Source organism: Carica papaya, chromosome 7 (assembly GCF_054855325.1).
Source record: "Carica papaya isolate Zhongbai chromosome 7, ASM5485532v1, whole genome shotgun sequence".
Taxonomy (NCBI): Eukaryota; Viridiplantae; Streptophyta; class Magnoliopsida; order Brassicales; family Caricaceae; genus Carica; species Carica papaya.
In genome coordinates this window covers 2,250,737-2,277,050 of record NC_142315.1, presented here as the reverse complement: position 1 = coordinate 2,277,050, position 26,314 = coordinate 2,250,737, and the positions used below count along the sequence as shown (strand labels likewise).

The following is a 26,314-nucleotide window of genomic DNA, read 5'->3' as shown; positions in this document are numbered from 1 at the left end:
TCAACCCGAGGCGACTCGCCGCCGCCAGCGGCGGCGCCGTCGCCGGAGCACGGCGGAGCCGCCGTGCCGGAGTTGCGATTTGGTCCGAAAGGGGCCCTGGGCCTAATTTGGATTTTTTTTGGAACACGTGCAGGTACTGTTAGTGTGTTTCAGTTCCCCGGGAAAAATTCAGGGAAAATTAGGGAAGGCCTGCAGGCGCACTGTGAATCGTATTCGGATCTCGAAAACAAGTAAGGACCCCTCACCCTATTTCCTATCACGGTATTAAAGTTCAAAATGATAAAACGGTATTTCTTGAATTAACGCATGTGTGAAATTGCTTAAGGTTGCTAATGGAGCCTGAGTCTAGTGTGATTGATGATGTACAGTTATTTGGCCTGTTTACAGCTTTAAATGCAAAGTGAGGTTTGATGTGTTCATTTTACAGATTTGTGTGCATGTACTACGTTTTTATTAATTATGGGTTGAATGACTGAAAAACTGATATTGTATGTTGTCTGTTGGTATGAATTACGATTTGCTTGTTTAAATGTGAATTGATGATGTTGATTGAGGAAAAGGAAAATGAAAGATTGTATAGACTGATAATTGTATTATGGGGGTCAGCCTGACTAGATATCCTGGGAGATGGTGGACGGACCGGGTCCGTAGGGAACCCTACCGGGATTGTGGTCTCACATGCCGGACGGGGTATGGAGATCTTATGGTTTTGGCGCCCATACCGGACGGGGTATGGGGACGGCCCGTTTCACCCTCATACCGGACGGGGTATTGAGGTTTATGGTTTTGGCGCCCATACCGGACGGGGTATGGGGACGGCCCGTTTCACCCTCATACCGGACGGGGTATTGAGGTTCATGGTTTTGGCGCCCATACCGGACGGGGTATGGGGACGGCCCTGGAAACTGATTATGAATGTTAAAGGTTAACGGGTAGCGGAACCCCTATGGACCCCCACGGATACTAGTAGGCTGGTAAATGAGAAAAAAGGATGTGTTGTACAATGATTGAATTACAAGAGGCGTGATAAGTGTTATGTTTTACAGCTTAGATTATTCAATGATTATGATGATGTTATTGTTTTTCTCATATTGTTTTCATAAATTCCACCAAGGTAAGTGGATGGTAAAAGTTTTATTATTGATAAAAGGTTTTATTGTAAATTATGCTCCATTGGTCTTTTGTGTTTTTTCTACCCACCTTTACCTCCGTGACGGTGAGATATCGTGATGTTCTTACTGGGCTAGTGTAGCTCACTCCTTATTTAACCATTTCAGATCAGGAAGACATGGTTCCCGAGCCCGTTCCGCAGGAGGACGACGAAGGGGATACCTAGAGACTCTGTAGTCATACTCATAGTTTTATTTTCGAGTTTCTCTCTTAGTTAGTTTAATCTTTTATATTTTAAGTACGTTTCTGGTTTTTCGTGTAAGGGATGTTAACTGAAATTTTGATCTCGCTTCCGCATTTGATATATTTAAATACTCATTTCATTTTAATATTTCCGGGGCGTTACAAAATAATTTTGTGGGTAATAAATCCCGTCATCAATTGAATATAATTTAATATTTTCACACTACCCTAAATTTCATTTTCAAGTTAATTTCTTTTATATGTAGAAATTAGAGTATCTATCAAGTTGGGAACATGAACAAAATGTATTTTTATATATTTATATATTGACTCTTTTTTTTAAAAAAAAAATAAGATCAACACATACTATAACGTATTAGAAAAAAATTATTTATAAACTCACTCTTAAATTTAAATTTATTTACTAAAAATGATAATAAAAAGATAAAGCTTGTTTTAATTTTTTTAAAAAAATTATTTTTCCAACATAAATAAAATAGAAATAATTATTAGATTAAATTCCAATAATTTTAAAAGATAAAATTAGAAAAAATATATAACTCGTGCTTTCTAATTAATATTACCATGATATTTTTGGACCGACTTACTTTATTGTTCTACTTAATAAAGAAGCTAAGTAAACTAAAATTTTAGAGTAATTAAAATAATATTTTTTACACACTATTTATTTAATATATTTATTATTTTTTTAAAAAATAAAATGACGTATAAACTTCATGCATTAAATTTATAATAGAGAAAGTCAGAAACGTAAGGGTGACGTAAAGAAGAAGTCCCAAAACGGCAGCAGTACAAAACAAGATACGACACCGAACAAAATGTGAATAGGAGTCGGACGATAAGAGTGATGTTGAAGGCACGCGGGTGCGAACAAGGGAAAGAGAGTAGTGGGGCCCACGGAATCTCCAAAGAACTTGAAGATTAACGGCCGAAACCTTAAGAATTTGGATAATGACTAGACGCCCACATTAATGTAATTCATTCACTTTGACTTTTTGGACAAAACAGTCAAACAATACACTTTTTAAATAAATAAAATTAATTGTATTTTTTTATTTTATTTATATATTTATTCGATTTGTAAATTACAAAATGGAGGCCAACTTTTCATTTTCATTCATTTAATTTATAAATAAATAATATAAAAATAAATTTAAAAATTCCTAATAAAAACTTCGCAAAACAATGCTACACGTAGAAAATCTAATTCGTTAAAAAATTAACATAACAGTTCTCTTCACGATAAATATATTGTATTTTAACATATTAATTTTTTAATAATTAAATTTTGATAGTTAGAATTAAATTGGAGTTAAGGAGTAACAAAAATTAGGCATACCGGGATTCTAGGCCAGCTGCTCAATATATATATATATATATATACATATATTTGTGCTCTGTGTGTGTGTATATATATATATATATATGTATACAAGCGGTGTGGTGAAATGTATGGGCATTTTCATGAATTTAATGGGTTTGTTTGGTAATCACTCGAATAATTACATGACAACAAAACATTTTTCGTGTGAATTTGGACCAAAAGAAAAACACCTGATGAAGAAATTTGTTCGTATAAAATCTCTTTCACAATCCAAGAAAATTTTAGTCTAACCGATTGTTGATGGTAGAATATATATATATATATATATATATGAGGAATCATGTTTCTTTTTTTTCTTTTTGTTTTTTGTTTTCAGGCTTTTCTTCTTTTCGTGTTCCTTTTTTTTACAATTTAGGGAATTTTCTTTTCCTTTATCACTTTTATTTATAATATATATATATATATATATGTGTGTGTGTGTGTATATATATATAAAGTTGTACCAAAGGGTCTTATTATATTATTTCATGACCTTTCATTGTAGATTCGTCCTTATGTATTTGGTAGTGGAAATGTTAAATAGTTGAATACTGTTGTTAGTCACCAAGTGAAAGGAGAGAGCCTCCATTTTTTTTTCAACAAAAACATTGAGTGTATTTTAGTTGATTTTTTATTTATTTTTACTTTTAAATAAAAAAATACGAACGAAAAAATATACTTACAATGTTGAATAAGACGATACTATATTATATCAACAATCAAATTTATTATTTTAAAAAATTAACTTCGTTTATAAATAAGTTCACGAAACAAATATAAATTCATTACTAAAAATGAGTACTACGTAAATTATATCATTTATCATCATACTAAATAGAATTAGAGTACATCAAATAGATATAGTTAATTAATTATGTCACTATGATTATATGTTTGTATAAAAAATACTTAATACTTATTTAATATATTGTAATAACATTTGAGATCAATTTTTTTAATGCAAATTTTAATAACTACATAAATTTTTTATGATAAATTTCCATAAAATAAGGTTAAATTCTTTACATAATCATAAAAAAAAAAATTATTTTATTATCTTATTACTTTATGCTATTATTTTATGAATCTAATGTTGAAAATTTTGATAATTTACAACTATTTAATAATTATCTAACATAAGAAACAATATAACAGTCGTAAATATATATAATTATGAAATTATCAAAATCATAAAAGCTAGTTAATACATTTATAACTGAAAAATAAATTATAATGAAATAAATAAGAAAACATAAGGTCATTATTTTCGTAAATTTTTTTTTACTGCATTAGTAAATTTCGGAGGTAAAAATAAAAGGTAAAAAAAATTGACTCCGGCTAAACTCAGTTTGGGAATCCAAATCACACCTCACTGTATCCCGCGACTTCAGGAGTCAGACAACTCAAAGTGACAAACGCTGTATTTAACTACCATAACGTCATCCATCTTATCTCAAAAAAGCCCATCTATTTCCTCATATTTACAATTCCACCCCCGTTAATTACATTATTTATTCAATTTCACTTTTTTTTTTTTAATAAAAAAAAAAGTATTTTTATTTTTTTGTGGGTTAAATTAAAAAGGGTGGTTCCTTTTCTTTTCTTTTTTTTTTTTAAAAAAAATTTATTTAATTTTTATGGATAATGTAAGATGCATTAATTAAAAGTTTTGTATACTATGTATCTTTTTTTTAGTTGGAATTTATACCATGTATCTTTGTATCACATGTTATAATAAAACTTTTGCTGTAAAGACCAAAACGGTCACGTTTTCCTCCTACTTTTCTGTACCGGTTAATCCAACATTATCCAAAAACCGATAAGGGCAAAAAAAAAAAATTAATTAAAAAATTCAAATTAAGCAAGAAAATTATGATCTACTCAGCATGAGTAATATCCTACGTGTAATTTCACTTTTCCCCGTCTGTTATCTTCCACAGCAATTTTCGTTGTAATATATTATTAATAATTAATAATTATTTCCATTTATTCCTGATTTTCTGATTTTCCTTCGACTGTTTGGGAAATGAAGAAAACGAAATAGGAAAAGAAAGATTAACTGCATTTTAAATTCCATTGAGTTCGCTCTCCTTAGTTTTTTTGGTGGGGTACCTGTGTCCCTACCGTCTGATGGGTATACTGAATTTCCGGTGATTAATTCAAACACCATCTAACGGTTGAAACTTGAGATTGTCCTATTACTTTTTTATTCATTTATTATTTTATATTTGAAATATTATCCGTATAAAATTATTAAAAATATATATATAATTTAAAGAAAATCAGCTGTTCTTGATTCGCAATTAAGATATTACTTTTTGACAGCTCAACAGTTGATGATCCCAGTTGAGAAATGGGTAATGGGTACAGTACACCAATCTCCTTCTATATATACACTTGCCATGCCTGTGCTAACCTCTATCTTCTGCATTAAACTCTCGTCTTCTTCATTTCCTCCCTCTGCATTATATATATACATATAATATATCTTCCATTTTGCCACATATAGTTGTTTTCTGCTAGCCTTCCTTTTTGATTTTCCCACTGCCCAAAGAGAAGAAAGAAAGAAAGAAAGAAAAAAAAAAATGCCTGCACCAGGAGGAATTGCGCCGGCTGAGCCCGGCAGGGAATACCCCGGTAATCTTACCCCATTCGTCACTGTAACATGTATCGTCGCCGCCATGGGTGGACTGATCTTTGGCTACGATATTGGGATCTCAGGTATATACATATATGAACATATTGTTATATATCGCTTGCTATATTTCATGCATTTTTTGTTGATGAAAATGGTTTTGATGGTTGTTGACCGTTGACTAAACCAGGGGGAGTGACGTCAATGAACTCGTTTCTGAAGGAATTTTTCCCGGCGGTTTTCCGGAAAAAGGAAGAGGTATCGTCGACTAACCAGTACTGTCAGTACGACAGTCCGACACTTACGTTGTTTACATCATCGCTGTATCTGGCGGCGCTTGTGGCGTCGCTGGTTGCGGCGACGGTGACAAGAAAGTTCGGTCGGAAACTGTCGATGCTGTTTGGCGGCGTCCTGTTCTGCGCCGGTGCCATCATTAATGGCTTCGCTAAAGCTGTTTGGATGTTGATTCTCGGCAGAATTTTGTTGGGTTTTGGCATCGGTTTTGCCAATCAGGTATTCTTTGTTTTAATTCTAGTAATTTGCAAAATTTTGTTAACACAAGTTTTTTTATTTTTGGTTTTTTTTGGGTTCGGAGAATAAAACATTACATATGAATTTTGGTGTCAGATTTTTGTCTGTTTGGTGTTTTTGTTCTCTGAGAAACTCCTTTTTCCTCAGATCTGGTTTCTGTAACGCCTTTTTTTTTTTTAACTTTACAAAGTGACAACTTGATACTTTTTGTCCTACCTTTTTGATTTTCTCTTCTGATTATGATATGGGTTCCCTGTTCATTTGCAAGTTTTGAAAAGATTAGTCTTTGATTTATGCTTTTGGAGATCTGAAAGTTAAGGATAATGATGATAATATTGTTATAATAATGTTTTGTTTGGCTAGCGAGAAAAGGGAGGAAAGGAAAGGAAAGGAAAGAAAATCCATCAAGTTTTTTTTCTTTAAAAAAAAAAAAAAAAACTCCATTTTCTCAACAGCCAAACAAATGGGTGTTAAAACTTAATTCCTTTTTTTAATTTCCAAGTTGGAGAAATGGAAATTTTGTGTCTCTCTGCAATTATATAATTGCATAGAAACAAAAAGAGGCAAAGAATAATTTGAGATGGAGAACATGATAGAGTTCTTGGTTTATTATATTACGTATATTACATATACACACATGTATATGTATATATATTTATTTACAAGTAATATATGGCCTGTTTTTCTATCCATGTGAAGATCCTTTTTGTTTTCTTCTGACTTTTTACTCCCTTGATGAAATTCTCCGTTGAATAAAGAATAGAAAACTCTGATACCAGCTTTGAATAATTCAAAGATGATGAAACTAAAAAACCAGTCCTTATATTATTGAATCTTTTTTTTATATATATAATAATTTTCAAAGCTTGATTCTTTCATTAAAAACCCAGTTTTTTTTTCTTCTTCCTCTTGTTTTTCACTGATGAACCCAGGTTAGTACTGACTACTTGACAACAACATGTTGTGGTCCCTGAGGAAGACATTTTTTTCTATATTTAGTTTATCCTAATCTTGGGTAATTTTTTTTTTTTTTTTACAGTCTGTACCACTCTACCTCTCTGAGATGGCTCCTTACAGATATAGAGGAGCATTAAACATTGGATTCCAATTGTCCATCACAATTGGTATTCTTGTTGCCAATGTATTGAATTTCTTCTTTGCAAAAATCAAAGGAGGTTGGGGATGGAGACTGAGCTTAGGAGGTGCAGTAGTTCCAGCTCTAATCATCGCCATTGGATCGTTAATCCTCCCCGATACACCCAACTCCATGATCGAACGAGGCCAGGTAGAAGCAGCTAAAGAGAAATTAAGGAGAATTCGGGGTGTCAACAACGTGGACGAAGAGTTAAAAGACTTAGTTGCAGCAAGTGAAGCTTCGAAATTGGTAGAACATCCATGGAGAAACTTGTTACAAAGAAAATACAGGCCTCATCTCACCATGGCTATCATGATCCCATTCTTCCAGCAGCTAACTGGAATTAATGTCATCATGTTTTATGCTCCTGTTTTATTCAACACAATTGGGTTTGGCAGTGACGCCTCTCTCATGTCTGCTGTAATTACCGGAATTGTAAATGTCGGTGCAACTTTGGTTTCAATCTATGGAGTCGATAAATGGGGAAGACGATTCCTTTTCCTCGAGGGAGGAGTTCAAATGTTAATATGTCAGGTTTGAATTACTCAAATTCGTATCTTTTTAATCCTATCTTTTTTCTATTGATGAGTATCGAGTAAAGTCTTGTGCAAAATTCGGTATGCAGATTGTGGTAGCAGCCTCCATTGGAGCTAAATTTGGGATCAATGGCAACCCTGGAGATTTACCAAAATGGTATGCAATTGTAGTGGTGCTATTCATCTGTATTTACGTGGCCGGATTTGCGTGGTCTTGGGGGCCTCTCGGGTGGCTCGTGCCGAGTGAAATCTTCCCTCTTGAAATCAGATCAGCAGCTCAGAGTATCAATGTGTCGGTGAATATGTTCTTCACATTTATAGTGGCACAAATATTTTTGACAATGCTTTGTCATTTGAAGTTTGGACTGTTCATTTTCTTTGCCTTCTTTGTGGTTATCATGTCAATCTTCATCTACTATTTCTTGCCGGAGACAAAGGGAATCCCCATTGAAGAAATGAGTAAGGTCTGGAAGTCTCACTGGTTCTGGTCCAGGTTTGTGGAAGATGATGGTTATGGCCATCATGGAAATCTTGAGATGGGAAAAGGCAACCTGGGACCAAAGAATGTGTGATTCATTTTTCTTTTTTTTGTTTTTTTCTGGGTTTTAAAGAATCGGAAGCAGTAAATAGACTTTTTAGTTTGTTTGTATTACGGAATTACGAAAAACTCTCGATAATACAGATCAATTCTATTCAATAATCATAGTAAGTTATGTTCTTATTATCTCTTAAATTTCGATTTTCGTTATCGGTTTATTAAAAGATTATATATTATAATAGATGTGTGTATGTATAAACTAATTTCATCACTGAACTTCAAAAATCAAACTATAGAGAAATAGAGGGTCATTTGTGGAATTATATCTAAGATGAATTTGGTTCATGCACCTACAAAAAAACAAAAATTAATTAAATGGTTAAATTAATAAGACATCCGAACGTGGGTTTCCTGTTTGGTAGGGGCTTGTATGAGAAGAAAGGGCTGTTGGGCATCATATAGAAATCCGAATAGGAAACCAAAAAAAAAAAAAAATGCAAAAGAGGAAACATGAATTTTGAAGGATATGAAATGACCGAAGAAATAATATGATTAATTATGTATTACTTTCACTTTTCGCTTTTTATTTTCCTCAAACACTTTGGAATTTTAAAATAATAATAATATTTTTTTTAAAAGGTTTTTAAACTCAAAAAAAAAATATATATATATATATATATTAAGTGTTTTTTAATTAGAAAAAAAGACATAATTTTGTGGTAAAGTGACAATCTTAACGAACTTGATTACCCTACATTCGCATAAAAATAAATAAAAAACTAATAAAATTAATATTAGAGAGTAGATGTGACATTATTTATGATAATAAACTTTAAACGAATATAAAATATATAAATTCTGATAATAAAAAATAATTTTAAATTAATTTTACTTACCAATAATAAAGTTATAATAATAAAAAGAATTATTATATTATCTTACAACTCATTTAATAATAATAATAATTTTTTAAATAATACTATAAAATAGTTAAGAAAATATATCAAATACTGACATATAATAATAACTATAATAATTTACTTGTTTAATATTTATTTATTTAATTATTTCACAAAAAAAATATATGATGTCTACATAGTTTAAATTTTAAATAATTTCCAAAATTTTAAAACATTTTAAATTAAAAACAACATGGATGCATACTTTTTATTAATCGGTCTACTTTCTAACTCAGAAACTTGCATTACCAACTTAAACAAATTTAATTTACATAAATTCACAAGAACAGAAATATGATTTATTATTAAAAATTCATTAAATAATCAAAATTCTTTATTAGGATATTGTAAAATTGAAGAAGCATTTTCATTTCGGACAAAAATAAAAAATATGATAATGATATATATATATATATATATATATATATGTAGGGGTCACGTTGGGTTAATGAAAATTTTCATTGTTTAGGTTGGTTAATTATAAGATAATATTAATTAATCATATCTAACCCATTGTTAATTTCTTAATTAGCAGATTACTTGCTAACCTTTAATTTTCTTGTTTTGATTAATGGGAGGATCAGTTGAGAGATTTTTTTAACTTTATAAAAAAGAACATTTTATTTTTCTCAATTAATCTTAAATCTTAATAATTTAATTTGCAGACGTATAATTTTATGTATTCGATGTATAATTAAGTTAAATTAACTTATACTTTCATCCATACAATGAGATATGAAATTATATTTTCATATATTAATAATAAAAAAAATTACATAATGTCAATTTATTTAAAATTAAAAATAAAATATTATAATTTATTTAATATTATCTTTTTGTGATTCTAAAGTAATTATTAATTTGTATCACTTACGCTATTCTGAATTTTCTTTTACTAGAATATGCTTCTTCTTTTTTTTTAATTTCTTTTTTTTTTCTGAATTCTCAAGAACATGAATGGAACCGAACCCATCAATTATTCAACCAAAAGTAGATGTGAAAATTTATAATAATGAAAATAAAATAAAAAAAATCAAACTCCAAATATGATTAATTAACAGATGATATATTTTGATTTTCAAAACTAAATTAGTCAATAATAATTATATATATAGCTTTTATTATAGAGTAATTATATATATTTTGCATGTAAAGTTTGAAGCCATGATGTTTATCCATGTAAGAATGACTCAGCAAATGAAATTAAAACGTGTTATAACTCAGAATTTTGATACAAAATACAATAATTATATGGCTCATAATTTTGCATAACATAATTGATTTCATTTCATTGTTGATTATATACATGCATATACACATATGCATACATACCCACAATAACTCATACTAGGCTCTAGAGATATACATATTATATAATAATTACCCTTTATTTCGAATATGCTAAAAGCATCGTGTGTGTGTGTGTGTGTCTATACATATATATATACAGAAACATGAGGTTTGTAAATTACCCATAAACGAGAAAGGGGAAACAAAAAGGAGAAATTAATGTGTGGATAAAAGGTGTGGAAAATCACATGACTTTATATATATATATATATATAAAAGTTGTAGAAGAGAATTAATCCACGTATTATACACCAATTTATGTAATAATTAAGAACTAGAAGCTTTCGGTGGACTCAAATTAAACCTCACATTATTCATATTTCCTTAAAGATAAGAATTGTATATATATATATATATACATGTGTACACGTATGTGTATACATATAGTGGAAATATATAAAGAGTTTGGTCACGGTGTTAGAACGAAGAAAAGGAAAGGAGAATCGCATGAGCCGTGGTTTATGATTATGGGCCACATTAATTCACTACACCATGCATTCTTTCTATATATATATATATATTGTTGTTATGTTATCATATATATATATATAAGTATGTATGTGATAGGTGTGTGGAATTTATTTGTTGGGTTACTTGTCCCACATATCTTGATTTTATTTTATTTTATATCTTTTGGATTGGAAAAAGGATAATATAAAAATAATAAAAACAATTTAATTGGTATCATATAATATATGCTTTTGATATTTTATCTTCTTTCAACTTTTTGTTACGAACCACATCATGTTTCATGCACCTTCTCCCCCACTTTCCTCACTCTCTGGATCTTCTTCTTTTTTTTTTTTTTTTTTTTTAATTTGAAAAAGTTATAGTTTATATATAAATATAAATACACATATATATACACATCTATATTACTAAAATAAATAAAATTCTAACAGTAATATATTTTTACCCATTAAATTAATTATAAATTTGGTTTAATTTTTATAATAAAATATAAATTAGAGTAATTAAATTAATATCCCTTTAAATTCTTGTAAGAAAAAAGTGAGACAAATAGCATTTGATAAATAATGAAGCTTTTTTCCCCCTCAGAATGACAAAATATATATAGTAAATTAGCTTTTATATATACATACATAGATATATAAGGTAAATTGATGCTTTGCTTTAAATACTAGCTTTCATATTATGTGTGTGTGTATATATATATATATGTACACAAGATTTTATTCTGAAAATAATACCAACAAGGTTGGATCGGAATTGCCATTGCTAGAAACCATGTAGGCACACACACACACACACACACATATATATATATATCTTTATTGACTTTCATTATCGCAGGAACAAAGTTAAGTTGAAACATCCAGTAAGAAAAAAATTACAATTAAGATGTGGGTCACAATTGAATTTTTATTTGTGTCAATATAATTGGAGATAATTATTAATTATCTCAAATTATTTTGTAATATGTATTTGTATGTATGTATGTATATATATAATATCAGTTTGTAGAGCCAGAAACACAGATCCATTGACCCACAAAGAGAGCAGTGCAATTGAGATTAGGGTTGATTGAATCAAAAGTCTGAGTGGTGAGATTGAACTGCTGGGAAATTCCAATGTTGGCTGGGCTTTGCCTTTAAAACCTCAACTGCATTCATTGACCCATAATTAATTACTTAATTACATAATTAATTAATGTTAATTACCCTCATATAACAACTAATCTTTTTTAACTGAACCATTCAAATCATGGGTGTGCATACAATGATGATAATTAAATAAGGAAATCAACAATAATCAAAACCAAATCTGTCCATCTACATTGTTCCACATGTGTTCTTATACGTACATATCTATATATATATATGTGTGTGTGTGTGTGTGTGTGTGTGTATTCACTTTTTTTTTTACTGTTGAATTTTACCCTCAAGAGTAGTATGAACATTTATGATTCATTTCAAATGAAAAATAAATTTTTAATTAGGAATTAAAATAATACAGCTTAAATCTTATCAAAAGTAGTAAAATTGAAATTGAAATTAAAATTAAATTGGGTATTTAAAAAAAAAATAATTTGGTTAATTTTAAAATTTTTATTTTTATTTTTTTAAAAGTAAAATAATGATATAATTAAGAACCTAAAGCAAAAGATAATTATATCAAATAAAAAACGCGGCAAAAAATTTAACATGCAATGATGGATGCACAAAGCAATAATAAACTCAAATATTTAAACCTAATTATTAATATTGTACAGGAAATGAATAATTAATTACTCATAAAATTATTTAATAAATTTAATGATAAAGCACGTGAAATTTTTTTGACTATAATATAATATATTATATATATATATATATATAACTATACACGATAAGAATTAAATAATTTTTTTTAATACAAAAAATGAATAGACTCGAGCCTCTTGGTTAAGCATGTAGAAAGTTGATACGTTGGGAATTCTATGTTTTGATGATAATTGTAAAAACGTACAAATTTTCAGGTAAAATATAAACTTTTGTCTCTTATAAAAAAAACATTTCTTAAATTATATATGTATATATATGTCTATTTATATCAATGAAATATGTAAAAAAAAAAAAAGAAAAACAGAGAGGAGGAAACGGGGGAAGAGAAGGTTCGAGAGAAAAGAGGAAAAACAAAGAGGAGGAGACGGGGAAGAGAAGGTTAAAGAGAGAGAGAAGCCGGAGTGGGAAGGAACGAGAAGAGAGAGCAAGAGAAGGAAGACGATGACGATGCGAGCTACTGAAGTGCAGAAAGAAAAGGTGGAGACTGGAGATACGGTAAAATTTAAGTTTCAAGTGTAGGATGAGAATGAATGTGGAGTTGTGACTGTAGGTTTTGAGGAAATATATGAACCGTTTAGGAAATGGAGTAGAAAACTAGGATAGATGGAATAGGAGAGTGGAAAGAGACGGTGAATTCGTTGAAATGAGGATTTGAGGTGTGAGTAGAGGTAAATGGAGGAAGTTGTGGGAGGAGAGATTGAGGAGTTCAGTGAGTGAGTGAGTTACCGTTAGAGGGAGGAATATGGTGATTAAAAAGGTGCAAGGGAGTTCATAGGGAGGTGTATTTGGAGTGACTGGGGACGGGCATAACGCGCACGGATTGAAGCTGAAGTAAACGAATGGGAGGTAAGAGAGGTATAGAGAGAGGAACGGTTATGGGCAGAATGAGTATAGGAGGATAGTAGGGGAGGAGCTGGAAGAGGAAGATAGGGAGAGGTAATGTGCTGTGAGAGATTGATACCGTTAGGAGGAAAATGACCGGAAGCCGAGACAAACGAGGAGAAGGGAAGGAAGGGATGGAGAATGAATTAGGTAATAACAAGGAGTGTAGGCATGTAGGGGTAGAGTGCGAGTATTTTGAAAATTAGGGAGCAGGAAAGGTAGACCAGTAGTGGTTGTGTGTGTGGGATTGGAATAGATGTGTATTGGTATAAATGTGTTGTGTGTGGGTGTGCGTTGCATGTGAATGTATGTTGGTGTAGTTGCTATAAATTTAAGAATTGTATAGGTGAGCACTAGGTGTAGGGGTGTAGTGGTGTATATGTGCTAAGTGTGAGTGTGTGTTGTATGGGGAGGTGTCTGTAGGTTCTGTACATATGTTAAAGAATTGGAGAGTTTCAATACAATGTTGTTGGTGTAGGAACAGTTTAGATTAGAATATCCGTAGTGGGGATTAAGTATGCGAGTTTACTGGGCATCTTGAGTAGGAACGGGTTGAAATTATCTTTGAGGTGGTTGAGTTAGGGAACGCCGATATTGGTTGTCATTATCTAGAAAAAGTAAGTCGATCGCCAATAGTGGTAATATTTGGGGGTCTCCGACGGGTAAGGTGTTGAGTCACCGATGTTGGTGACAGAAGAAAACAGTACTGGTGTGTGTGAGTGGCCAACTAAGAGTCGAGTGATAGAAGGGTAATTGATGGTCGCCAGTACTGGTGACGGATAAGAATAACTGTGTGGTTGAGTGGCCTAGTTAGGGCCGAGGGGGCGATATCGGAGGACGATCATACCTAGTATAAGTAACGATTAAATACTGGGATACGTATTAATATTGTAGAGTTAAAGAGTAGTAAGAAAGTATGACTTAGACAATGGAAAGGGAAAACATTTAAAAATGGAGTTTTAATTTGGTTTGTATGTTATACTTGTGACTTAATTTTTACTGTACTGAGTTATATGTACTCACTCTTTATTATTTATAGATAAAGTAGGAATGGAGTCTGAATCGGAGTTGTCGATTTCCGAACCTAGCATATAGATGAAACAGAGCAGAGATTTCTACCGGTAAAATTGAGAGTTTAAATAATTAGTAGTAATGTAGATTGTGTGTCCACTGAGAATGTATGAATTTGTGCATCACTGAAATGATGTATTTATGATTGAAGATTTATATTTAACATTGAATAATAAATTGTGGTAGTTTCTTTTCTGTGTGTGCGACATATTTTAATATTCGGCCCATTAAATTATTTGAGACTATGCCACTAGAAAAAAAAAAAAAAAACATTATAGGTCAATCGATTTGCATGTGCAACAGCTCAAACCGAGAGAAGATACAACCTTGTTGTGAGCAATGAAAGTTAAATTTAATGATATGAAACTCAATCCCCTATTCATCAAGCCAAGCCTCCCAATAAGATTCATGTTCAATACATAATCCTTATTTTAGTGAGGATTTTATGAAGTATTTTTACCTTTTAACATTTTTTTCCTTTAAAATGAAGTTAGTGTATAAAGAGTAATCCAATAACAAAATCAAAAGAAATAATTGCAGTAACATTCTCGAGTTCTATAATCGTTTATTGAAGGCACTAGGCCATAAGTTGTGACCCTTCACCCTCCAACATAAAAGAGTGGAGACCCAACCATTCAAAACAAGAACCGCTGTCTATGGACACAATGATTTGAGTAGTTAGGTTAATCAAATTTGTATGTGTAGTTGGTCAAACTAAGAGGATATACAACCTTGTTGCGAGCGATGAAAGTTAGCTTGAGATATGAAACTCAATCACCTATCCACCAAAGCAAGCCTCCCTGTAAAAATGGTGCTTTATAAGGTGGAAAAAGAAGAAGACAGCAGGATGAAGTTGTGGAATAAAAACCTATCCACCCATGAAATAAGAAAATATACACCGTCATCATGCATTTAAGACAAAAACAAAAACAAAAAAAAAAAGAGACAGGGACTATAAACCCTAAAAAAACAAAATTGAATAGAAGAAATTTTCTCTTCAATATTACGTTTCAAATTATACCGACTATTTATCTGCCAAGTTGTTCCTCAAGAACTGTGTCTTCCATTGGGAAAATGGAAGGAGGCATCCGATGATATAATCCTTTGTCCCTACCACAACAAAACTTGGCAGCTAGTTTCTGTTCTAAACGGTTCAGTGCAAAACCAAGTTAAGTACGTGCCCAACAATTCAGGTACATCACTTTCTGGATAGACTCTTCTGCTTGTTTTCTCTTACGTTCATCGACAAGGCGGTGACGATCTGCGGATGAATTACCATCAGAAAAGTTCTTCCTTTCACATGCTTTAAATTCTCGATGATGGCTGTTCCATCTCAAGCTGAACCCTCCATGACTTTCCACCGCAGGTGCGACAGCTGCCATGCAAACTCCGCTCAAGTAACCCATTTTTTTTCCCCAACTAGCTAGCTTTTCTATCAATGAAACAGTGGTTCTAGAATAAGGTCTAGGGTGGGTAGTGGGTGGGTATAAATAGACGCAAGGAGACAATATAATCAGTTGGCAAGGAAGAGCGGTTTGAGAAACCAGACAACTACCAAAACCAGCTGTAGAAACTCATGGTGTCTGGTTTTTTCCGGTGGCAGTGTTGGTGTCGTTTTGTAAAGGAATGAATCGGATGGAGGGAGTTTGGTTGTCAAGTTTTCAGAAATTTGTCCACAAAATACGTGGCATATTATTCATACAACACCTAAGATGCCACATGCAAATCTTTTTGCTTTTGGCGGTTCAATTCTTCTCTCCAATACAAAAACCAAGCAAGAAATCCTCAAAACCCAACTTAGTGTTTGAACTAAACCTAATTGAAAATCTGATATAGGCTATCAATCATGATAACAACCATATTTATTAGTTAGCTTTATACAATACATATATTCTATAGCTTTATACAATACATAAATCACTACGGATATACCATACTTGCTTTTGCTAACATCACAGAAACGGCCAAATATGATTCACTAAAAGACGGCACAAGAACACAGAATGCAGAGTAGAAAGTTTTTGGCATTTACAATGAAGAAGGTAAAAAATAGGTGTGGTGATGTAAGAAACCATAAGTAACTGCCAAAGAAGAAAGTAAAGGATGCTGAAGTCCTCACCTTGGCCTGATCTTTTGGTCACATACGGATGACACCAAAAGGAGCGCCAACAGGTTTGTCTCTCTGCTCCGTGTCCGTGTGGGCGTGTAGAAAATCCCAGGCGCTATATGCAACAAGCTGCGCCGGGGTTTTCCATAAGACGTCCTAATCACAGGACCATCATGTCATGAATAGACGAAAATTACACAGGCTGAGACTACTACTAACAATATAAGAATAAGAGATGACACTCATTACACAGCCTGAAACTACTACTAACAATAAAAGAATAAGAGATATACAATTACTCATCACAATGCTAGTCAAACCGGTATCCATTTGGTAAAAACTTGCATACAAAAAACCAAGTTTATTGTTGATAACAGATTAAACAAAATTACATTATCTACAGAAACAGTACCTATGCAAAGGGATTTTAGTCTCAAATCACAGATTCACATTCCTTTTATGTCAAAATGTTGGGAGATTCCTACATGATTCCTTGAAGAAATAATTTTATGTTACACGAAACGATTGGAAAGGTTCAGTTAATAACGGATTGTTTAAACTATCAATCACGCTGAAGAACTGGCATCCTATGCTGAGTCAACACCTTCAACCTGGAGTCGAGCAAGGTATCTTTCCCTCCGCTCTTTCTACACACCAAAAGAAAAACAAATAGGTGACTAAACATGGTATATGAGAAAATACTTCAAAAAGAAATGTTCTTTACTTTTCTCTCTTGATGAATCTCAATTCTCAAGAAGATTTCCCTTTTTTGTGAATCAAGAGGATTTCTTTTCTATTTTTATATGGTCGCTTGATCCAAGACAAACTCACCCATTCATCAATTACAAGTCCTTCCCCAATTATCTTTGGACCCACATCTTCTGGAGGTTTCTTGCGTGCCTCAAGTGCAGCATCAGCATCAGCTAATTGGCGCTTGAGTTTTTCTAGAGCCTTCAAAATTAATTTGGAAAGAAAAATAAAAGAGACAGCCATAAGTCGTCATTCAGACACATGTGCTTTCATCTCCTTTCTTTGGAGGGTGTATACTTGGGAGAAGGGCAGTGTCATTTCTAATTATGCATTCCATTATGTGAAAGTATCAACTATGAGAACCATGAAAGATGAAAAGAAATAAAAAGGTAAAAAAAAAAGCATAAACAAGAAAATACCACAAGATAAATGGCTGTCATACAAATTGCAAGTAACAACATATAGAAAGTATTAAGAAGAAGAAAAAACTTACTGGATGAGGACGCTCGGGATCGAGAAAAACAACACGCAATATCTGCTCCATTGCTACTTGATCTTTTTGTTCATCAAACTATAACAATATGTTCAAGATTAGATGGCACTAATATAACACTTAGCCCCTATCTCCCCCCCCCCCCCCACACCACCCAACCAAAAGGAAAACTAAAAAAGAGAAGTCATTTCAACACTAATAGAGCATCAAAAAAGCAAATAATCAAAATGGCAGAACAAGTTATAAATGCTATACATTCAACAAAAGCAATAAAAACTTTTTTACTCTAATTTAAACTGAACCTAGCTATCGTATGCCCTTACATGAGAGAATGAACATTAGAGTTTCTCTGCAATAACAAGACTGAAAACAAGAGAATAATCAAGAATTGAATAAGCAAAGAATGAAAATCAGACTAAGTTACAAAAGATATTCATCCAACAAAGATAATAAAATTCTTGACTCTAATTTAAACTGAACCTAGCTATCATCCATGCCCTTGTCTGAGAGAAAAAGTTCTAGACTTCTGTGCAATCACAAGATTTAACATGGCAGGCAACCACCTTGCAACATGAGGAGCACAAAGCATTGGGTCTCAAGTCCTGAGCAGCTGGGCAAAGTGCATACTACATCCAAAAAAGCCCAACAGAATATTTGACATAGACAAGCCTCAACACTACAGCTTGAAGATAGCTGGCAGAGGCATCCAGAATGCTGAATGCAGCACCCTCCGTCCACTAATTACTTCAAAAAATTTACTACTAAATTTGAGAAAAACAATTAATAACAAGTAGATTTTCTACTTTCTCCTAAAAATGCTCATTGATTTGTTGAAAAACTGTAGTTGCCATGCATTTACATCTGAAGATGGTTTCAAATATTTTATAAATTTATAGGTTAGTGAAGAATAAGAGAGAAATGCAGCAATATAAGTCAACCAGAATATTCATAACTTGTTCACCAGCAGGCAATTAAATTAAGACACAGTAGACCTGATCGAAACAAATTAACTCACCAGCTCAGGTACATAATCCATCGGCCCTTTCACCTTCAGACTCATTATTTTGAACTTAACATTGCTCTTCTGGTCCATTGGTTTTTCATTGTTCTCAGGATGTTCAACAAACTTGAAAACTAGAAATTCATCCCCCAAAAAAAAAAATCAAAACCCTCTTTTGATAATCTATCCTCAGATTAAAAAAATTAATAAAACTATGAACTACATACCAGTTGCAATGATACTCTCACCAGGAGCAAGAATAGCACCTGGAGGGCGCATGAAACAACTTTTTGGTGCAGTAGTTTGAAACTAAATTGAAAAGATTAAGCAACTCATTAGAAGCAGAAGACAGGTTTTAACAAGACAAAACTTTCCTTCAACATATTACAAAAACTGTCGGAACTCCCAAAAGTTTCATCGAAAGTTATGTTTGGGACAAAGTAGAATCATTTGCAAATTCACCTTTCCTTTATTTAGTAGAAATGCAAATTCTATTAGAGTACAATAAAAATTGAGGCCATGTGGAGTTCTAGGAGGAATTAGATCAATGCATTCCAAATTCTATCAAGTTGATGGAATTTGAAAAGTATTTTTTAATTTCACATAGAATTTTGTATGAATTTAATTTTCATTTACTTTTTTGTAGTTGAGATAAATCTAAATTGTAAATAAACTCCATAGAAATTTTAAATTTGTTCAAGGACTTTCGAACAAATAATTTGACACAAGCCCAAGACAGTCAAAGAGACAACCAGTACCCAACCCACGCTAAAATAACCACCTCGCATGATCTCCATGATTCATCAAACAGTTAACAACCGCCTCCCATGATCTCCATGATTCATCAAACAGTTAACAACCGCCTCCCCTGATCTCTATGTCATCCAACAATTTCTTTTAACCACATGGATAGGGCCCTAATTAGCAGGGAACAATTGCGTTGTGTTTCTATATAAAGCATGTACGAAAAGCATTTGAGATCATTTTGAGTATTAATAAAAATTGAATACTTTCTCACCAAAGAGAAAAGTGTGTTAGTGTGTTTTGATTAGGACCTAATAATTGGTATCATAACAGACAATGACAACGAACAAAGAACAGATCGAAAGTTTGGAAGCCAACGTTAGCAGCTTGCAAGAAAATTTCGGTCGAATGGAGACCGAATTGGTGGGCAAGATGCAATCGATGGAAGAAACCTTTAGACGCTTGATAGAAGCGTTGAATCTTAACAAAGAAGGGTCCAACAGTAACTCCATTGGCCAAATCAGTCCAGAATGGCCGAACAAAGGACAATCACTCCGAACAGATAGACGGATTGCAACCCACCTTCGAATCCAGAATAGCTCGCGTCGATTTTCCATCTTACAATGGTTCTGACCGAACGGAATAGCTCAATAGAGTTGAATAATTTTTTGAGTTTCAGGATAACCCGCAAAAGCATCGAGTGTCACTAGCTGCCTGCCATCTGGAGGAGGAGGTGAATCAGTGGTGGCAATGGTTGAAGAAGACTCACAGGGAAGAAGGAAAGAACTGGGCTAAACTGAATTCGTGGATGAACTTTGGGCTCGGTTTGGGCCAACAGAATGCAAGGACTTTGACGAGGCCTTATACAGAGTGAAGCAAAATAGGCCACTTAGGGAATATCAGAAAGAGTTTGAACGCTTGGGCAACCGGGGTCGGGGCTGGACCTAGAAAGCTATGGTGGGTACCTTCATAGGCGGGCTTAAGCCCGAAATTGCAGATAGCATTATGCTCTTTTGGCCCAAAACGTTGAAGGAGGCCATCGGCTTGGCCCGGATGAGGGAGGACCAGTTGGACCAACAGAGTCGGTCAGGCCGGGCCGGTTAGTTTGTGCCAGCTTCTCAAGTAAAAACCGTATCTTTTGCAACTTCTTCCTCCGAGACGAGCCCTACAGTCACCCCAAAGCGACTTCCATGGGAAGAAATGCAAAAAAGACGCGCACAAGGGCTTTGTTTCAGTTGCAATGCGAAGTTTTCTTCGGGACATCGTTGTCAGCGACCATAGTTGTTGCTGCTAGAAACAGAAGAAAAAGGTGACAAGGCAGTCGCGACAAGGGAACCAGAGATATCCCTACATGCTCTGACGAGGTGGCTGTCCGCCTGGAGTATGAAGTTTGCTACGACAATCGAGAAACAGAGAGTCGTGATCCTTGTAAATAGCGGGTCGACTCACAATTTTCCCAGTGAGTGACTCGCGGCATCCATGAGCTTACCAGTGATGCCGACCAAACCCTTCTCTGTCAGAGTAGTAGATGGGCGACGGATGAAATGTCAAGGACTATTTGAACAAGCTCCGATTAAGGTGCAAAGTATCACATTTAATCTTAATTTTTATGTACTGCCTTTGATCGGTTTGGATGCAGTTTTAAGTGTTTAGTGGCTGTCGAAATTAGGAGCAGTCACGTGTAATTGGACGAAAATGACGATGGAGTTTGTTTGGGAAGGCTGACCACGGTGACTCTGCAGTCTGAAACAACAACCTATTCTGCCAGCATCAAAGAAAAAGATAAATTGTGAGTTACAACAACGATATTCCTTGCTTGCAGTCTGTATGGCAGAAACACCTACACCAGCAACCTCATCGGTACATCCGGATATATAGAAATTATTAACAGTATTTGGAGAATTTTTCGATGAGCCAGAAGGGTTGCCACTGATAAGGGAGATTGAACACCAGATTACTCTTCGGGAAGGCACTGAGCCCATCAATGTAAGACCCTACAGTTATGCTCATTTTCAAAAATCCAAGATTGAGAGGCAAGTCAACAAAATGTTGGACTCAGGATTGATCAGGCCTAGCACCAGCCCATTCTCATCTCCTGTATTACTAGTCTGTAAGAAGGGTGAAGCTTAGCGATTTTGTACGAATTATCGGGCTCTCAACTCTGTAACAATCAAATATAGGTTTTCTATTCCCACTGTCGATGACAAGTTAATTGAACTCCACGGAGCTCATTATTTAATAAAACTTGATTTGACTGTAGGATATCACCAAGTACAAGTTCATCCACCAGATGTGCATAAGAATGTTTTTCGAACACATAATGGGCATTATGAATATTTGGTTATGTCGTTCGGCCTATGCAATGCTCCTTCTACTTTTCAGTCTATCATAAACTCAATCTTTCAACTTTATCTACATAAGTTTGTATTAATCTTCTTCGACGACATTCTTATCTATAGCAGCAGTTGACACTCACATCTTGATCATCTCAAACAAGCATTTGAAATATTAAAGCAACATTATTTCTTCATCAAGTTAAAAAAATGTGTATTTAGAGCACAAGAGCTCAAATACATGGGGCATATCATCACAAGGAGTCAAAGTTGATCAAAATAAAATTAAGACAATGGAGTCTTGGCCTCGACAGACTACTATCACTGAACTTAGGGGATTTCTAGGTCTCACAGGGTATTATAGAAAGTTTGTCCGACACTATGGAATGATAGCAAAACCATTGATGATCTTTTAAAGAAAGGACAATTTGAGTGGTCTGAAACAGCTACACGTGCCTTTCAACAACTAAAACAAGCTCTCTCCACCACATCTACTTTGACTTTACCTAATTTCAATGCTCCCTTTGTTATCCAGACTGATGTTTCAGGAGAAGAAATTCAAAATGGACAACCGATGGCCTATATGAGTCGTGCCCTGGGAATCTCTAAACAAGCATGGTCTACATATACTAAAAAAATGTTAGCTATCATTGTTGCCATCGAATTATGGAGACCTCATCTATTAGGTCAAAAATTCTATATAGAAACAGATCAAAGAAGCCTGAAGTACTTGTTGGACAAACGTATTTCAACTCCAGAACAGGAAAAATGGGTTTCTAAATTTGTTTGGGTATGATTATGAGATTATTTACAAACCTAGCAAAGAAAATTCAGTAGCAAATGCCTTATCCAAAAGAGACGATTCCCCAACTCTGCATGTTTATCTATGTCTCATACTTAGTTATGGGAAGATATCTGCCTCACTATTCTAACCGATCCCTACATGCAACAAATTGATATAAAGGCTACATAGAATCCAAGCCAACCTTACAGTAAAAAGGGAGGACTATTATATTTCAAGCACCGCATTGTTATTCCACCTCAATCAACCATTATGAATCAACTTCTCCAAGAATTTCATAACAGCCACAATGCAAGTTATTCAGGCGTGCAAAGGACCTTCAAAAGACTATCCCAGCAATTCTATTGGCCATCCATGCACAACACTGTTAGTGATTATGTCTCTTCTTGTGACACTTGTTAGAAGGTAAAATCAGATACCCTTACTCCAGTCAGACTTTTACAACTATTGTCAGTGCCGTCACAGATTTGGGAATATATTACTATGGATTTCATAGAAGGATTGCCCACTTCTCATGGCAAGAATATAATTCTAGTGGTAGTCGATCAACTCAGCAAATCAACTCATTTTACAGCCTTAAGTCATCCGTATACAGCTAAAATTGTTGCAGAACTCTTTGTCAACACTATTGCCAAACTGCACGGCATGCCATGGTCCAATGTTAGTAATCAGAATCCCATCTTTATAAGTCATTTCTGGCAGAAATTCTTCAAAATGTCCAAAACTAAACTCAAAATAAATTCCTTTTATCATCCTCAAACGGATGGACAATCCGAAGTTACTAACCAAAGTCTAGAACAATATTTGCATTGTCCTTGCCATCAGCAACCTCGCATTTGGAGTACTTTATTACCATGGGCAGAATATTGATACAACACAATCTATCACTCTTCAATCAAAATGACACCTTTTCAAGCTGTGTACGGCCAGCTACTGCGCCAAATTCCTATGTATCATATCGGTACCTCTCCAGTAAATGAAGTTGATCTCCAATTAACCAGTCGTGATGAACTATTACGCCAGCTCAAAATGAACTTACAAGCTGTTAATAACCGAATGCAACAAATTGTCAACTCTAAAAGAAGAGACATAAAATTCAATAAAGGTGAGTGGGTTTTTCTTAAACTACAACCCTATCGACAACATATAATCTTCAAACATGCATATCAAAAGCTAGCATGTCGCTTATGCAGGCCCTTCTAGATTATTCAACCATCGGACCATTGGCTTATAAACTTCAACAACCAGTGGAATCTAGAGTTCACCTAGTCTTCCATGTTTCAATGCTACGAAAGAAGCTTGGTATTGTCATGCCCTGCACTAATAGCTTACCAGACACTATTGATCAAGGAGACCTCATACTACAACCAACTTCAATTCTTGATACTAGATGAATACAACGAGGGTCTAAAATTGTCGAAGAAAATCTCATCCAATGGCACCACCTACCCCTAGAAGATGCCACATGGGAACCAACGTCTACACCGCAAGAACAGTTTCCTACTCTGAACCTTGAGGACAAGGTCCCCCAACAAGGGGGGAGTAATGATACAAGCCCAAGACAGTCAAAGAGACAATCAATACCCAACCCACGCTACAATAACCACCTCCCATGATCTCCATGATTCATCAAACAGTTAAAAACCGCCTCCCATGATCTCCATGATTCATCAAACAGTTAACAACCGCCTCCCATGATCTCCATGTCATCCGACAATTTCCTTCAAAGTATTTTCTTTTAACCACCTAGATAGGGCCCTGATTAGCAGGGAACAATTGCATTGTGTTTCTATATAAAGCATGTACGAAGAAGCATTTGAGTATTAATGAAAATTGGGTACTTTCTCATCCGAAGAGAAAAGTGTGTGTTAGTGTGTTTTGATTGGGACCTAATATTATTCCAGCAAAAAAAAAATGAAAATCATTTGAAATTCCACGTCATGCCAAATCCTAAACTTAAAAATTTGGGCTTGTTAAATGGTTCCGACATTTTTATGGAATTCATATGCCCCAAAGATTCTGTGAATTATTCATTGAAAGGAAGTGCTTAACTTCAAATTTAACAGCATAATAATGAAAATAGTTGGATCCAAAAAAAAGGGCTTATAACCGTCTAAAGCTCAAAAGGAATAGCAACAGAAAAAGGGGAGCATATAGAATAGAAACTGTACCTTGAAAGCTACATGTGACTTGCTTGTATTTTTTATCTTAATGGCACTCCTTACCTGCTTGCCTGGTTCATCTTCAGAAGAGGGAGAAAAAAAAATATAAAATTAAAACACGAATACTAAATAAATTATCAGGCAAGATAATACAAATGTATCAATCAAATTTTCTTGTAATCTTCCACGAAGTGGTTAAATTCATATACTGTAGTCTGTAGATGCTACAAGGGCATTGATCAAAGTCAACTCTGTCATTTACAGAAAACTCCAAAGGATTAAGCTATTTTTAGCAAAATTTCTTTTAAACAGTCCGTAATCAGTCCATTATTAATCAAATATCATATAGAAAATGCCGATCGCACACATTTCGCAAACTAAAACCCTATAAAAATACACACAAACACTTCAAAAGTAAAAAAAAAAAAAAAGATAATGATAAAATTGGGGAGAGAGAGATTGAGAGAGGTAAGCTTACAGGGAAAATAAAGCTTATTTTTTGGATCAAGCTTAAGTCTGCGCCTAGTCGGGAGCAAAGATTTAGCTACGGAAGAGACAGAAGTAGAGGCGGGATGGTGATTAGGTTGACTTGAAGAATCAAAGTGAGAGTTATGGTGGCTGTGAGAATGCGAGGAGGCAGGGGCAGAGGAAGAAGACGGAATCATATTAGCGTGGGAGCCGGACTGTCGGAACGGCAGTTTAAAGAAGTTCCAGAGTTTGCCATCGGACGGCGACTTCCGTTCAGCTATAGCCATCTGCTCAGCGAAGCATGCACGAAAACAGAGTGGATTCTCCGGAACTCCTGTCAAAAACAACACGGATTGAGGTTTCGGTGATCGACTGAGGAAAACAGAAGATGAAGATGGAGATGAAGAGTCGGATTTCAGGAGAAGATTGAACGAGATTTGATTGGATCGGCTGGAATCCGTCGGCTTTTCACCTTTTGAATTTTTCTCCTTGAAAAAAGTTGTATTTGGTACTTGATTAGCGGGAGTAGTGGGGCAGGGAGGTTTCCAAGATGCTGCAGTCCGATTACGAAGAACAACGACGACGTTTTGACTGAGTTAGTTTGAAAATAGAATTTTCTTCCGTTCAATTTTTTTTTTATTTTTTTTTTTTTTTTTTTTTTTGGGCAACGACTTCCACTGACAAATGTGTGGTTGACTTGGGGGGCACGTCGTTGACTTGGGAAAGGTTTTGAAATAATTTTAATTATTTAATCATAATGAAATTATTTAACACGTCAATTATTTGATAAAGTATA

At 34.0% G+C, this 26,314-nt stretch overlaps 2 protein-coding genes across 5 annotated transcripts; one reads left to right on the top strand and one right to left on the bottom strand.

The window, feature by feature from the left end:
• The first annotated feature begins 5,141 nt into the window (after positions 1–5,141).
• Positions 5,142–8,293, top strand: LOC110825094 (sugar carrier protein C-like). Its single transcript, XM_088208400.1, has 4 exons — positions 5,142–5,458; positions 5,563–5,885; positions 6,943–7,572; positions 7,664–8,293. The coding sequence occupies exons 1-4, from the start codon at positions 5,323–5,325 to the stop codon at positions 8,144–8,146; spliced, it is 1,572 nt and encodes a 523-aa protein (XP_088064526.1). The 5' UTR covers positions 5,142–5,322; the 3' UTR covers positions 8,147–8,293.
• A 6,893-nt stretch (positions 8,294–15,186) lies between these two features.
• On the bottom strand, positions 15,187–26,057 carry LOC110812515 (PapD-like superfamily protein). Of its 4 annotated transcripts, none has more exons than XM_088208403.1 (7): positions 25,529–26,057; positions 25,060–25,130; positions 19,237–19,318; positions 19,025–19,143; positions 18,010–18,087; positions 16,779–16,922; positions 15,187–16,034 (listed from the first exon to the last, which is right to left on the bottom strand). In XM_088208403.1, exons 1-6 carry the CDS (start codon positions 25,803–25,805, stop codon positions 16,797–16,799), a joined length of 753 nt encoding a protein of 250 aa, XP_088064529.1. In that variant the 5' UTR covers positions 25,806–26,057; the 3' UTR covers positions 15,187–16,034; positions 16,779–16,796. The 4 variants fall into 4 exon arrangements, with proteins under 4 accessions (XP_088064529.1, XP_088064528.1, XP_088064527.1 ...); XM_088208402.1 differs by having other exon boundaries at positions 15,187–15,459; positions 25,529–26,056; XM_088208401.1 differs by lacking the exons at positions 15,187–16,034; positions 16,779–16,922 and adding exons at positions 17,075–17,413; positions 17,598–17,717 and having other exon boundaries at positions 25,529–26,052.
• Positions 26,058–26,314: the final 257 nt, after the last annotated feature.

What these genes read in the sequence shown, in the direction of transcription:
- LOC110812515 (XM_088208401.1), bottom strand. Translation starts at nt 25,805, where the DNA reads ATGGCTATAGCTGAACGGAAGTCGCCGTCCGATGGCAAACTCTGGAAC. An exon ending in ATCCCGAGCGTCCTCATCCA is followed by an intron (nt 17,718 to 18,009) that starts GTAAGTTTTTTC and finishes TTAATTTTGAAG; the next exon opens with GCTCTAGAAAAACTCAAGCG. An exon ending in GACTTGTAATTGATGAATGG is followed by an intron (nt 17,414 to 17,597) that starts GTGAGTTTGTCT and finishes TTTGGTGTGTAG; the next exon opens with AAAGAGCGGAGGGAAAGATA.
- LOC110825094 (XM_088208400.1), top strand. Translation starts at nt 5,323, where the DNA reads ATGCCTGCACCAGGAGGAATTGCGCCGGCTGAGCCCGGCAGGGAATAC. An exon ending in CTACGATATTGGGATCTCAG is followed by an intron (nt 5,459 to 5,562) that starts GTATATACATAT and finishes TGACTAAACCAG; the next exon opens with GGGGAGTGACGTCAATGAAC. An exon ending in TTCAAATGTTAATATGTCAG is followed by an intron (nt 7,573 to 7,663) that starts GTTTGAATTACT and finishes TTCGGTATGCAG; the next exon opens with ATTGTGGTAGCAGCCTCCAT.